This window comes from Haematobia irritans, chromosome 1 (genome assembly GCF_050003625.1).
Source record: "Haematobia irritans isolate KBUSLIRL chromosome 1, ASM5000362v1, whole genome shotgun sequence".
NCBI lineage: Eukaryota > Metazoa > Arthropoda > Insecta > Diptera > Muscidae > Haematobia > Haematobia irritans.
The window spans coordinates 74,260,011-74,276,162 of NC_134397.1; the positions used below are offsets into that span (position 1 = coordinate 74,260,011).

General features: G+C 36.9%; 1 protein-coding gene across 4 annotated transcripts in view; it reads left to right on the forward strand.

The window, feature by feature from the left end:
• Positions 1-15,828, forward strand: part of Naam (Nicotinamide amidase) — a 143,936-nt gene extending 128,108 nt beyond the window's left edge. For all 4 annotated transcript variants that reach the window (XM_075290769.1, XM_075290767.1, XM_075290768.1 and 1 more), the window contains exons 5-8: positions 14,464-14,598; positions 14,661-14,958; positions 15,033-15,175; positions 15,245-15,828. In XM_075290769.1, coding sequence (XP_075146884.1) covers positions 14,464-14,598; positions 14,661-14,958; positions 15,033-15,175; positions 15,245-15,364 — 696 coding nt within the window. In that variant the 3' untranslated portion in view covers positions 15,365-15,828. The remainder of the gene's footprint in view (positions 1-14,463; positions 14,599-14,660; positions 14,959-15,032; positions 15,176-15,244) is intronic.
• Positions 15,829-16,152: the final 324 nt, after the last annotated feature.

Below are 16,152 nucleotides of genomic sequence, written 5' to 3' on the forward strand. Positions count from 1 at the left end.
TCGGAGACGGTTCACCGGTCGCTGTCCACTCAGCCGACTGTCGATTGGACTCAGGAGTGTAGTGATAGAGCCATGTTCAAACATTTTCACATATCGACGGAAAACCTCGGGTGTATTACGAGTTAACAGCTGCAAACACCGCTCAGAATCATCAACACGTTGTTGTTTTTGGTCAAATGTGAGCTCACGCGGAACCCATTTTGCACAGAGCTTCCGCATATCTAAATATTGATGAATGATATGACCAAAACGTTCCTTTGATATCTTTAAGGCCTCTGCTATCTCGATCAACTTCATTTTACGGTCATTCAAAATCATTTTGTGGATTTTTTGATGTTTTCGTCGGTAACCACCTCTTTCGGGCGTCCACTGCATTCACCGTCCTCCGTGCTCATTTCACCACGCTTGAATTTTGCATACCAATCCATTATTTTTGATTTCCCTGGGACAGAGTCCGGAAACTCATTATCAAGCCAAGTTTTTGCTTCCACCGTATTTTCCCCTTCAGAAAACAGTATTTTATCAAAACACGAAATTCCTTTTTTTCCAATTTTTTCCCCAATAACAAAAGTTGCTTCACAAAAGACGCTCTATCTCACAAACTAATTGACTTACAGACGTCAAATTTTGACACGAATCATTTGAAGGTTGGTACTATATATATGCTATAATATGCATTTAATACTAGCGACGCCATCTATGTGTCGGACCGGGGACTTATCAGCCAACCTGTTAAAAACGCACCCACGGGGGTGGATCTCTCATGGTATGGACAGCTTTTGGAGAACGAGGAAAATCTAAAATATGTTTTGTCCCCACTAAAATGAACGCAGGGATATATTTCGATTTATGGGAGAACAATTTAATAGATTTTGCAGATGAGTTATATAGTGAAGTTTGGACTTTCAAACAAGATAATGCTCCCATCCATGTTGCACGCCTTACAAAAAAAAAAACTTTTTTAAGTCTCGTTATATACCTTTACCGATCTAAATCCTATGGAAGATCTCTGTGGCATATTATTCGCTAGGGTATTTACGAAGTCCAAGCAATATACAACACCCAAAGAACTGAAGTCTCCAATTAGGGCAAAATGGGAAAAAATCGATTGGCAACCCGGAAAAACTTGGTATGTTCTATGCCTCACCGATTAAAGCAAGTTCTAATAAACAAGAGCAATACTATATCGTATTAGTTAATCAAACTATCTTAATTTTATTTTGGCATATAACTAAAATATTATTTTGCACATATAAATATTTTCTATGACTAAAAATTTAAGTATGTACACTGTTAGAAAAATATGTTTTTCATATGTTCCGATATAAACAAAATGTGTTTCGGGCACGATTTTAAACCACAATATATTTAAGTGCGAACATGTAATTTTCCTAAACTAACACTAAATGTTTGGGACATCTATGTTAATATGTTAGAATATATTATGTTTGGGGCATGAATGTTTCATAAAAATCATATGTGTGAATACAAACATATATAAATTTACAAATTTCAACTAAACATACATATGTTGTGATATTTTATTCAAAGCGACAGAGAGAGTATAGAGAGAAATAGAGATGGAAACCGGGAGAGTTGACGAACGATATCAATATAACACAGCAAAAGAGTCAAAAGAGAACAATTTCTGTGAAACCGCTTGTATGTTGTTTCGGAAAACTGTTTTATGATAAGGCCAAAAATTTGATATGTTTAAGTCTAAATATTATTTAATTTGAATAAAGAGAATATATATTCTGAACCAAGAGAATAGACATTTGAAAAACAAACAGCTTATATTTTCGCCTTGAGAGCAGCATTTTATGTGTGGACATGTGTTTTGTTTATCATTTTGGCATTACTTTTTTCTTGGTTCGTTAAAAGAAATCAGGGGTCTTCATAAAAATAACGAAAGGGCGCTATACTATTTTTAGAGTTGGGACAGTAAAATGAAATAAGGAGGAAATAGTGAAAAATTACACAGTAAAATGTAAAAAAACAAAGTTTAGTTTCTCTTTATTAAAAAGTAGTCCACGAGGAGTTGACGGACACCATCAAATATAAAAGCGGGCATTAAGTTCGAGTTTTACAGCTAAAACAATTTAAAAAGTTTATTTTCTTTAAAATGAATTATTAAAGAAAAATAAAAGGAATTTTAGAGCGATGGTGTTAAATGTTAGTAAAAAACTGTTCACTCCTAAATAAATTTATGTTTATATTATAAAATTATGTATGTATGTTTATACTCGACTCCACGTTCTTCTTTTGTTAGTTTTTGAATTCCTTCCAAATTTTAAAGTTTTGTACAAAAACAGTTTTTTATTACAAGATTGTTATTTTTGCAATAAAAAATAATATTTTATCCAAAAATCATTTAATTTCGTTTATATCAAGCACTGTTACTGACTATAAATCTTTAATAACGCACATTTCGATGTTTCATTTAAAAAAATTAATATAGTATAAATATAAATGTGTAAATTAAAAAAAAACAAAAAAAAAATGTTCGGTCGGAGCAGGGATTGAACCCACGACCCTTTGCATGCAAGGCAGACATGCTAACCACTGCTCCACGTGCCAAACAAATGTATGTTTCTGTTAAATAATGTTATGTTTGCATGGGCTCGTGGGCGCTGCAAACTATGCTATATAAATGTAACTTAAAACGATAATTATCTACTGGTGACTATAACAGCTACGTAGCCCAGTGGATAGTGTGTTGGCTTACAAACTGTATGGTCCTCGGTTCGATTCTCCGTGCAGGCGAAAGGTAAAATTTAAAAAATTTATAAAAGTGAATAATTTCTTCAACATTATTTGTATTACAGAGAAAGGTGCCAATAACTAAAAAATTTCGTGGAAGTGAAAATTACGAGTATGTTAGGGAATGAGCACAATCGTGTTTGGGAAAAATTCTTCCAAGCATATAATATTTTTGGCTCAAAATGCTTCCAAACATATAATATGTTCACATAAAACAAACATATTAATGTTTCGGCAGTATGCAATAATATATGTGCTTCCTGCAAAATATGTTTGGAACATATGTTAAAGAAGCGATTTTTTTTGAGGGTGTATTTTCTGTCAAAGTAAACTTTAAGTAAAGTTTTAGTTTATGTATTTTAGTAACGTACAAAAGTGTAAATAAAATAAGAAAAAAATCTTTTCAATTAAAGTTCCTTATAGGACTAGAACATAAATTTACACGTTGCACATATAATTTTTTTACGGGGCGAATTCTTTGAGGATATTAAGTTCCTAAAAAAAGCGAAGAGTTCCAGAAGGTGGAGGAACTAGAGTGCACAAAAAGTGGTTTAGGTGTTAACGTTGGGGAGAGGTTAATTCTCTTCTCAACCTAAAGTAACTGGACTAACCCATTGTTACCACACCTCAATGGACTACTGGCATGTTTTAGCTATATGCTAATTTTGTGACAAGAGTTAAATATTTTTTTATTTTTAATTTTTTGTATTACTACAAAATACCCACATTTGAAATTTGTGTGCCCCCTTTTTGTCCCGCTGTGCCACTTTAAAATACCTTCCTCTTTTAATGTAACTTTTTGGCATGTTGTAGTCCGAGATTATGCTCTCTTCTTTAACATACACTTTTTGTTGAAGAAATCACTTTGAATCAATTTCCTTATCATGATTTTCTTCCAATGGTCATACATATCCACTTATCATCATATTACACATCACTGTATTATTATTTGTAAAATGGGTAATAGCAGTTATTTTTCATCCCCATCATTAGGGGGCAAAAAGCGGGGGCATCTGTGAATTTGACATACGATATCAAAACGGTATCTAAGTTGTTTTTCTTCTAAGTCACAAGTACCACTAAGAAGGAAACGGAAGAGATGGAAAGTCGTCTTGAAATTCATAAAGCATTGCCTGTTGCCAGTTCCATGCTCATAATGCGAACAAACTCTTCAGAGATTTTTTTTGGCCTAATGATTCGTGTTCGTTGCATGTCTATCGCAGACATTTACCCATGTGTATGTGTCATAGAAAGAGAGAGGTAGAGAGAATGGTTTGAAACTTTTATATATTCTTGTTTGTTGTGAAATTTTATGATACGGAAACGGATATGCTTTACTTACAGCACTTCCGTTTGTATTTGAAAACGTGTTGGTGTTGTGTGAATATCCATCCACTCGCACACAGTAATATCATCATCCACAACGGCATCATCATCTTCCTCATCTCCCCATTGTCAACAACAGCCATGGAGAGTCATCGTTGTCGTTGTCTCCATCCTGGCCATATGGCAGGCGGCAGTATGAAACAAATCAGTGCTCCAAATTATATACCCCTGGATATTATTAAAATTTGTCAAAGTTCATATTTCACATTTCCGACAATGTCTTCGCCAAAGGGATTTTTTATTCGTCAAAGCTTCCTTGTGTCCCGCTAAACTGTCAGTGTATGCTACACATACACAAAAATGCACTTGCCGCCAACGTCTTTCGTACAGGTGACTTAAGGATGTGATTTGTTAGCGAAATGCGAATAGGAAACTCCATTTGCTTGCAAGGTATATACGTTCCCTGAATAATGATGTCATTTCGTGACGATATCATCTGCTAACGAAGTGATTTTGTATGGAATACGGTCGCGCAGTTCATGACAAATTGTTATCCTTAAATTGTGGAGTACACATTAGAGAGTTGGAAGGAACTAAAAAAGAAAAAAGAAGAAGATGTTCATGCAATTTACAAAAACTTACTAATACATGAGTTTGAGTTGATAAACCACAAATCTCTAAATGCAGAAAATATAATGTTGAGGTCTTGAATATGAAAAAGCCTACATACGAGGGGCAATGTATTGGGAATATAAAGAATTTTAGAAGACTTTGTATTTGTTTATATTCACTACACCGGGATGAGCGTAATATAAAACGCCCAGTTGTGTTAGAGGAGATTTGAAACTTTCAGAAATTTCACCAGCAATTTTGAGAGAGGATACTCCACCGCACAGTGGTTCCAAATCGTTTTTTGGAAATAATTCTGCAACTCTTGAACGGATAAAGATATCAAAATAATTTGTTCTTTGAGTGAAAGCTAAGGTATTTTCCTCTGTTTTCTTTTCTTAACTGTATTCCCTACAAATTTAAGAAGAACAAGTAAGGAAAGTCTAAAGTCGGGCGGGGCCGACTATATTATACCCTGCACCACTTTGTAGATCTAAATTTTCGATACCATATCACATCCGTTCAATGTGTTGGGTGCTATATATAAAGGTTTGTCCCAAATACATACATTTGATGATTTATCGCTCGATATATATATGTATTAGAAGTTTAGGAAAATTAGAGTCATTTTTACAACTTTTCGACTAAGCAGTGGCGATTTAACAAGGAAAATGTTGGTATTTTGACCATTTTTGTCGAAATCAGAAAAACATATATATGGGAGCTATATCTAAATCTGAACCGATTGCAATCAAATTTGGCACACATGACTATATTAATAATTGTACTCCTAGTGCAAAATTTCAACCAAATTGGCCAAAAATGTGGCTTCTGGGGCCATATAAGTCCATATCGGGCGAAAAATATATATGGAAGCTATATCTAAATCTGAACCGATTTCAACCAAATTTGGCACACATGACTATACTACCAATTGTACTCCTTGTGCAAAATATCAAGCTAATCGGGATAAAACTCTGGCTTCTGGGTCCATATTAGTGCATATCGGGCGAAAGATATATATGGGAGCTATATCTAAATCTGAACCGATTTCTTCCAAAATCAATATGGTTCTATTCTGACCTAAATTAGGAACATGTACCAAATTTGAAGGCGATTGGATTTAAATTGCGACCTAGACTTTGATCACAAAAATGTGTTCACAGACAGACGGACGGACAGACGGACATGGTTATATCGACTCAGGGACCCACCCTGAGCATTATTGCCAAAGACACCATGTGTCTATCTCGTCTCCTTCTGCACTAACTTATAATACCCTGTTCCACAGTGTGGCGCAGGGTATAAAACCTTGTGTACTTATGTACTTTAGAATAAAAGTTATAGACTCCACAACTTGGAGTTTCAAAAAAAAAAATACCGAAATTTGACCTTTTTTTTTGGAAAAGGCACCTACATTCATTCTGTGGTAACATTTTTATTCTAGACTTCTCCCAATTTTTTTATTGTTTCTTTTAGAACATAAATCAAGGATACGTTTTAAGCTTTTATCTGCCATTTGGGTCAAGTAGGGTATGATAAAGGGTTTCAACATCCTACTGGTAAACATGAGAAATATGCAAATTACAAAAAAATGGATGAACAAGTGGTTTTCGGAGTATATTCCAAGGACTTGGAACTTCATATAGCGAAAAGATTACCTAATCACTGTAGTATTTTCAGGCTGAAATATTAACAATAAGAGAGATGACGAGAAGTAATGCTCGAGAAGTAATGCTCCAAAAAATGTTGGCATTAATATATTCTCAGACAGCCAACCTGCAATAAAATCTTTGCACTCTGTGTTCCTTAACTCGAAAACGGCCATCGACTGCAGCAAATCTCTCAATGAGATGGCTGAGCAGCACAATATTCACCTATTATGAGTGCCTGGCCATAGGAACATACCGGGGAACTGCGAAGCGGATGAGTTGACACAGATGGCGTCGCTAGTATTAAATGCATATTATTTTTTTATAGTATTAAATGCATATTATTTTTTTCAAATGATTCGTGTCAAAATTTTACGTCTGTAAGTCAATTAGTTTGTGAGATAGAGCGTCTTTTGTGAAGCAACTTTTGTTATTGTGACAAAAATGGAACAAAAAGGAATTTCGTGTTTTGATAAAATACTATTTTCTGAAGGGAAAAAATACGGTGGAAGCAAAAACTTGGCTTGTTAATGAGTTTCCGGACTCTGTCCCAGGGAAATCAACAATAATTGATTGGTATGCAAAATTCAAGCGTGGTGAAATGAGCACGGAGGACGGTGAACGCAGTGGACGCCCGAAAGAGGTGGTTACTGACGAAAACATCGAAAAAATTCATAAAATGATTTTGAATGACCGTAAAATGAAGTTGATCGAGATAGCAGAGGCCTTAAAGATATCAAAGAAACGTGTTGGTCATATCATTCCTCAACATTTGGATATGCGGAAACTCTGTGCAAAATGGGTGCCGCGCGAGCTCACATTTGACCAAAAACAACAACGTGTTGATGATTCTGAGCGGTGTTTGCAGCTGTTAACTCCAGTGCTGCCGCAAATGAAAAATTGAGTGAAGTAGATTTTGGAAAAAAGTGGAGTAGATTGAATAAAATTGAAGTAGCATAAATTTTTGAAAACAAAACAATAGAATTCATTTTATTATACCCTCCACCATAGGATGGGGGTATATTAACTTTGTCATTCCGTTTGTAACACATCGAAATATTGCTCTAAGACCCCATAAAGTATATATATTCTGGGTCGTGGTGAAATTCTGAGTCGATCTGAGCATGACCGTCCGTTTTTTGAAATCACGTTAACTTCCGAACGAAAGAAGCTATCGACTTGAAACTTGACACAAGTAGTTGTTATTGATGTAGGTCAGATCGTATTGCAAATGGGCCATATCGGTCCACTTTTACGTATAGCCCCCATATAAATGGATTTTTGGCTTGCGGGGACTCTAAGAGAAGCAAATTTCATCCGATCCAGCTGAAATTTGGTACATGGTTTCAGCATATGATCTCTACCAACCATGCAAAAATTGGTCCACATCGGTCCATAATTATATATATAGCCCCCATATGTGGCATGCGGAGCTTCTAAGAGAACCAAATTTCATCCGATCCGGCTGAAATTTGGTACATGGTGTAAGTATATGGTCTCTAGCAACTATGCAAAAATTGGTCCACATCGGTTAATAATTCAATGAGTAAAACCGCTATGCTCATCGTAATTAAAGGAATAGGAAAAACAATTAAGTAATATGAGGAAAAATTTAAAAATTTGAAGCAGAACAAAAAGTGAAGCAGATTTTTGGAAGAAGGAGTGACGAAGTAAATTTTGTGAAAATGAAGCAAAATACTTCGATTGAAGTAGTACACGCAAAGAAAAAAAACGTTTGGAAAACGTGTACCGAAAACGTTTTTCTTTTGTTAGAGTTTTTTGAATTGATTCGAAAATTTTAAACTTTTATCACCAAAAAATTCCTTTGTTACAAAATTTTTATTTTTTCAATAAAAAAAAGTTATTTTTGAAACAACAACGCAGTCCATTTCGTTTATATCAAACACTGTTCTTTTCTGACTTTTAGTCTTTAATAAGACACATTTTACAGTTCAAAATTTAATATACTACAATGTAATAATGAAGATTTTTTCGGAATCTTCCGAACATATCTGGAATATATGTAAAAAAAAAACACAAAAAAAACTTTGGTCGAAGCAGGGATCGAACCCACGACCCTTGGCATGCAAGTCGGACGTAGCAATCACTGCTCCACGGTGCCAAACTAAATGTTTGTTTCTGTTAAATAAACTTTGTTTATTCGGTTCGTGGGCGCCGCAAGCTATGCTATATAAATATAACTTATATGGATATTTATCTTTTGATGACCATAACAGGTACATAGCTCAGTGGTTAGTGTGTTGGCTTACAAAGTGCATGGTCCGCGGTTCGATTCTCCGTCCAGTCGAAAGGTAAAAAAATTTTAAAAATTTCTAAAATCGTATAATTTCTTCTACATTGTTGGTATTACAGGAAAAGGTGTTAAGAACTAAAAAACCTCGTGGATGTGAGAAAGATGTGAGGGAAAATGCAATTAGCAAGAAAACAATGTTTTTTTTTTGAGTTTGTCTTTATGAAATCCTGGAAAAGAATAAACGTTTATCACAAAAAGTATATACTTTTCTTCCAAATACACTTCCTTACAGCGAAAAGCAAATGAGAAACGAACTTTGTTTGTCTAAAATTTCGTTTGGGAGGAAAGAATTATTTTTTTGCGTGTAGCGGCAGCACTGGTTGACTCGTAATACACCCGAGTTTTTCCGTCGATATGTGACAATGGATGAAAAATGGCTCCATCACTACACTCCTGAGTCTATTCGACAGTCGTCTGAGTGGACAGCGACCGGTGAACCGTCTCCGAAGCGTGGAAAGACTCAAAAGTTCGCTGGCAAAGTATTGGCTTCTGTTTTTTTGGGATGCGCATGGAATAATTTTTATCGATTAACTTGAGAAGAAAAAAAACCATCAACCGTGACTATTATATGGCGTTAAAGTGTTGTTCCACCAAGACAACGCACCGTGCCACAAGTCATTGAGAAAGATGGCAAAAATTCATGAATTGGGCTTCGAATTGCTTCCCCACCCACCGTATTCTCCAGATCTGGCCTCCAGCGACTTTTTCTCGTTCTCAGACCTCAAAAGGATGCTCGCAGGGAAAAAATTTGGCTGCAATGAAGAGGTGATCGCTGAAACTGAGGTCTAATTTGAGGCAAAACCGAAGGAGTACTACCAAAATGGTATCAAAAAATTGGAAGATCGTTATAATCGTTGTATCGCTCTTGAAGAGAACTATGTTGAATAATAAAAACGAATTTTGACAAAAAAAATGTGTTTTTCTTTGTTAGACCGGGGACTTATCAGCCAACCTGTTATTTCAGGGGAACTAGAATCTGCCAGGGGCATACCAACCCTGGCTACCTGCAAGCTTATACTGCGTGAGAAGTCTGTTATGATGGCAAATGTTCGATGGGAGAATTGCAAGGGTTGTAACGACACCAAGCAAATATGGTCCTATTTAAACTTAAACCGCACACTAGAAATGCTAGTATTTTCAAGACATCAGATACCACTCCTGATATCTACTATAACGAGTAGCTGCCTGATAGGCGATTTTGCAAAAACTATTGGTGCGAAGTATAATGACTATTGTATGAGCTGTCATGATGCGGAGGAAAAGGAATCAATTAAACACCTATTTTGTGAGTGTCTTGCATTTTGTGTAAGGCGTAAGCGAATTTTAGGGGCATATAGCTTTAGATTACTGGCGGACCTGGAAAACAATAACTTAAGCAGTCTGCTAATGTTTTTGGAACAATCAGGTTGGTTCGACAGAAGAAAATAATCGAGGAGGTTCAGCGGTTAAAACTGGAAGTGCCCATATGAAATAGGTACTTTCAGTTAATGTAGGGTTTCCATATGAATAATTTTCAAAAGAGAACTTTCGCTTTAAAAAAAGAGAACATTTTAACTAAAAAAGAGTTTACAATAAAAAAATTGTTTATTAAATAATTAATAATTTTATTGATGTTAAAATTAAAATAATAATAGTTTCTAATGATAGAAACAACGAAATAAATATAAAATAAAACAATAAAAACAAAAAGAATCACATTTTCTTAAAAAATAAACAAAATAAATTGACGACGACAACGTATTGGCGTATTTACGTCGTACGTTCAATTACATCTATTTCTAATTTTTACACCGTACGTCGAAACGTCGCAATTGTGTTCCGGCCTTTAATTTGTCAACAGATTTAACCCAGTAATTAATTAGTGGCGAACAATTGTGGCGAATTCCTATTAAATAAATAAAATTCTATCAATCTAGGATTTTTTTGAAATAGAGTACATAAAGAGCACTGTTGGACATAAAAATACGGCACTAAAAAAAGAGAGTGAACAAAAAGATATGAACACAAAAAGAGAACATGTTCTCTTTAAAAGAGATGCAATGGACAGCCTAAGTTAATGTCATATCACGATGGACTGAATAGTCTAAGTGAGTCTGAAACTTAATCGGGCTGCCACTTTACCCTAACTTAACCTAGGGTTTCCATTTATCAGTAACATCCTGAAAAAATGGATCTCAAATCCTCTCTATGTGTTGCCATTAGAAATCCAGAGTTTGGTTTAACATAACAAGATAGCGCCGGAAAAACATCCGTAATGATGTTATTCGTGCCACGTGCGCCTTCTTTAGCCAGCACATCTGTCCCCACATTACCGATTATTCTATAATGTGCAGGTATCCAGTACATAATATTATTATTCTGTTTAGTGAGAGCTCTAAACTCTCTACGACAGCAGCTTTTGCGATGGAAAAAACCTACGCCTCCCATCTTATATGACTCTCTAATCCCCAGTTCCATAATAGGGCTGTTTTCTGTTAGCACTGGATACCCTAAGCCGTGAAGGACTAAAATAAAACAGAGTACTCGTTTATCCAGGACATCTCCAAAAATATCCAACACTGTCATCAGCTGTTCAAAAACAATCACAGAAAATAAGTGAAATCTTGCATTTTTAATGTAACATATGATATGCTCCAATTGGTAATAACTATTTAATGCTGCGATTATTTATGTCACTGTACCACTTGGAATTTCATGTTTTTCGATAAATTAGTCACAATAAATTGCTATTGTGAATCGAAGAAGCGTCATTTTATCAAAATAAAATCTGGCAACATCGGCGCGACTTGTACTGATGAAATGTTCTGGACAGAACATCAGTGCAACGATATTCTGGATAGCCCATACAAATGTTGCACCTAGTGCTAAAAGAAAACATCCCTAATGTATGCAGTATCACCTCAACTGTTTTCTTGATATGCAGATCAAGTGGGTAAACTCCCATCAATATCTTCAAAGTTGCGGTGATCATTGTTCTCATTGCGCCAGTCATGTAAATAAGAGCCATTCTGTTTAATTTTTGGTTATGATTCCAATGGTTAGGAATGGTCCACCAGACGTGGCATCCATATGGAGGGTTTCATTCCCCAACCAGCTTTTGGCACGCATGCACTGCCACGTAGGTCTTCTTTAGTCGAACAGATGTATTTTCAAACCAGTTTAGTCTGGAGTCTAAGATAACTACCAAATACAGAGAAACTTAATCTCGTTCCTTGAAAGTGTGGGCCCTTATACCCTGTGGTTTTTCTCCCCGTAGTGAAGAGCACTAACTCCGCATTCTTTGGGTTAACAAATAAACCACATTTCCTCGCCCAGTCGGATAGAATTTGTAAGGACTCATTCATTATATCGAAGATCGTGTCCTGAAATTTGCCTGACACCATTATGACAATATCAGCCGCATACGCCACTATTTGTATCCCTTTGTTGTGGAAAAAAGGCAGAATCTCTTCTACTATGAGTAACCAAAATGAAGGCGATATCACACCTTCTTGAGATAGTCCCCTTGTTGTAGTCGCATTTCTTGTTACCTTTTCGATTCTTGTATTATCAAAACGCGCCTTCAATATCGAGATAAGCCGCTAGTGTATATTCGCTACAAACCTAACTATACATGTTTCATCGCTGGAGCTGGAGTGAATTTCCATAACGCTCGGTATAGATCTGGCGGAAGGAGATAACTCATTTTTGTCTGATATGCTAGTTTCAAGATGACCTCTTCCTTCGCGGATGCGGCTCGCGCTTTATTTGGTTTCTAATCGCATGAGACTGTCTTGGGGGACAGTGTATGACCTTTCCAGTATACTTGAAAGCGGGATGATCTTGTATTTCTTCCCCAGTATTTGAAAGTTCCACTCATCCAGAGATCGTGGTTGTGCCACTGACATATCGTCTTTTTGTGGTAAATTTCGCAATGTTATCGCTAACATGGTCGACCATCTTAGTTACATCTTAATACTCGGAGGTCCCCAAGATGATAATATGAAGACTTGCATTTAAGTTTTCATTCGCTTAATTCTTCTAATTGGAACGTTTTCGGAATGTTGACAGTTAATACCATTAAAGGGTGATACGGTCAAAATTTGGTCAAGGTTAGGTTAGGTTATGTGGCAGCCCGATGTATCAGGCTCACTTAGACTATGCAGTCCATTGTGATACCACAGTGGTGAACTTCTCTCTTATCACTGAGTGCTGCCCGATTCCATGTTAAGCTCAATGACAAGGGACCTCCTTTTTATAGCCGAGTCCGAACGGCGTTCCACATTCCAGTGAAACCACTTAGAGAAGCTTTGAAACCCTCAGAAATGTCACCAGCATTACTGAGGTGGGATAATCCACCGCCGAAAAACTTTTTGGTGTTCGGTCGTAGCAGGAATCGAACCCACGACCTTCTGTATGCAAGGCGGGCATGCTAACCATTGCACCACGGTGGCTCCGTGGTGGTCAAGGGAAAACGCGTGTAAATCGGTGAAATCGTTTATTTAAAAAATCAAATTAAATTTCTTTTTCAAGTTCAATTAGTATAAAATTCAGGAAAAATATTCAGTTAGGCTTTCGCTTTTCCAAATCCGAATTGCCGGGCCTCACGCTTGACACCTGACATCAGATTTTGTACAGCCACCTTGTCCACCTTCTTCGCCGCAGAAAGCCAGTTTGCCTTAAACTGCTGCTCGTCCTTAGCAGTTTTTTTGGTCTTCTTTAGGTTCCGCTTGGCAATAGCCCAGTATTTCTCAAATGGGCGGAGCTCTGGCGTGTTGGGAGGGTTCTTGTCCTTGGGAACCACCTGCACGTTGTTGGCGGCGTACCACTCCGTGGCCTTTTTACCGTAATGGCAAGATGCCAAATCCGGCCAAAACAGTACGGAACAACCGTGTTTCTTCAGGAAAGGCAGCAGACGTTTATTCAAACACTCTTTCACGTAAATTTCTTGGTTGACAGTCCCGGAAGCTATGAAAATGCTGCTTTTCAAGCCACAGGTACAGATGGCTTGCCAAACCAGATATTTCTTTGCGAACTTTGACAGTTTTATTGTGCTTGAAAATATCTGCTAGCATTCCCCTTCCTTTTGCCGTATAAAACTCCTGTCCCGGAAGCTGCTTGTAGTCGACTTTGACGTACGTTTCGTCGTCCATTACCACGCAGTCAAACTTCGTCAGCATCGTCGTGTACAGCCTCCGGGATCGCGCTTTGGCCGTCGTGTTTTGTTTATCATCGCGATTTGGAGTCACTACCTTCTTGTAAGTCGATAGTCCGGCCCGTTTTTGGCTCGATGCACGGTTGTAGACGATACACCCAGCTAATTTGCGGCATCTCGGAGAGAGAGGTTAGGGTTTCGCTTGAAACTACCGGCAACTCTCTTTGTCGTCTCAGCGGCTTCCCGTTTTCGATTCCCCCCGATCCAGACTTCCTGGCTGTCGACAAACGTTCCCCAAACACTTTAATTACATTTGTAACGGTTGATTTGGCAACTTTTAGCGATTTTGCCAGCTTTGCGTGCGAGTAGCTCGGATTTTCGCGATGCGCGAGCAAAATTTTGATACGCTGCTCTTCTTGCTTGGACGGCATTTTGACAACTGAAGAGTGAATTCCAAAATCAAAATAGGAGCAACATACTACACACACACCTTCAAAATGAGGGGTGTTCAGGTTTTTTAAATGCAAAATTGAAAGAAATACGTCAAGTTTATATTGACCAAATTTTGACCGTATGACCCTTTAGGTACTGAGTTTAACCTACAAGTTACTTATTTTTCTCTTGATACATGTTTGTGGATAATGCTATGTTATTGTTATTTCTAGATCTTGGAACCCACCAATAACCTCTTGGATACTGTGGATTTCGATGCTGTATTCTATTCCCTAGATTGGCATCCCAGTGATCATGTCTCTTTCATTGACAATGTGAAAATGAGACCATTGGATGAAACTTCACCGGTAAGCCTTTACACCCAAGCATATGATTATGATGGTAAATCTTTACGATTTTCATACTACAGATTGATGCTGATTCGGCTCAAGTTTTCGATACGGTTATCTTTGCCGGACCACCACCGATGAAACAACGTTTATGGCCACGACATTGTGTCCAAGATTCATGGGGTGCAGAATTGCACAAAGATCTAAAAGTCGTGGAGAATGGCATTAAGGTGTACAAAGGAACAAATCCTGAAGTTGATTCCTATTCGGTATTTTGGGATAATAAAAAACTTTCGGATACTACATTGAATGCCCAGCTAAAGATGAAAGGAGCAACCGATATCTATGTATGTGGTTTAGCCTATGATGTATGTGTGGGTAAGTGCGAAAAGAACTTAATCCGAGGAAAAAGAATGCCAACATAAACGTGGGAATTATTGCACAAATTTCAGGAGCCACTGCTGTTGATGCTTTATCGGTGGGCTATCGGACTATTTTGATAGATGACTGTTGCCGTGGTACGGATTTCCATGATATTGAGCATACCAAGGAGAAGGTGATAAGCAATCATGGTGTTGTTGTTCATTCCAGTGAGGTATGGAACTAGAGGCGTTTTATCATTTTTATAGTGTGGATGTTATTAAAGTCTCTTTCTTGATTTTAGGTTAAATCCATGGCTGAAGGTCGTGATCGTCGTCCAGAGCTTGGCTATAAATTGGCTATGGAATTGAAAAATCCTGAGTCGGTTCTTTCGCAACGTAATGGTTATCACTCAGAGGAGTAAATCGTCATTTTATCCAGATATGGATATCAACATTACCTAATTTATAATTATGCTTGCCTCTCTTTCTCTATCTATCTCTCTGTGGGTTTAAGTCAACTCTCTTAAAGAACTGGATTGTATTTAATCTTTCCGCTCTCTTTCTCTCGATTTGGAACATATATTCCATAGTTTGTAATTATGAATTCATGTACTGATTATTAATCCAACCAGTTTCAAGTACAAAGCAATTTAGTTGTTAATGCAGGAAGAAAGTACGTATAGATATCCCAGTGAAATTGCGCCTTGTTTACAATTCTTTTTTTTTGTTTTCTTGTGGCATTTTGAAATTTGTGCACTTAAGCTATGTTTTCCTGTTTTATTTCATGATTTATTTTTAACCAAATAAGAAGAAGCAAATCCATGTACTTTAATTTATTTCGAATATTTAAATAAAAGACATTTATTTAACCATAAAAAGAAACAAATTTTTATTTTAACGTTAAAATTGCGTTGCGGACAAAAAAGCGTTTTTTGACTGACATATAAAGGAATTGGCCTGTCGGTGTTAAACTCTGCAGCACCAGTGTGGACTTCGAATAAGCAATATACATTGGTATAACATACAGAACTGCTAGAACGTTGTCCTTAGAACTACGACAGGATGTCTCCGCAGTATACCTCTGTATAATTTTTATGTGGAGACCAATATCATGGCTGCGCGAAGCCAAAAGTAGATGTCAACGCAGTTTCTCCTGGGTTTTTATCGCAGTAACCATCCAAATCATCATCTCCCATAGACTTCTCATCCC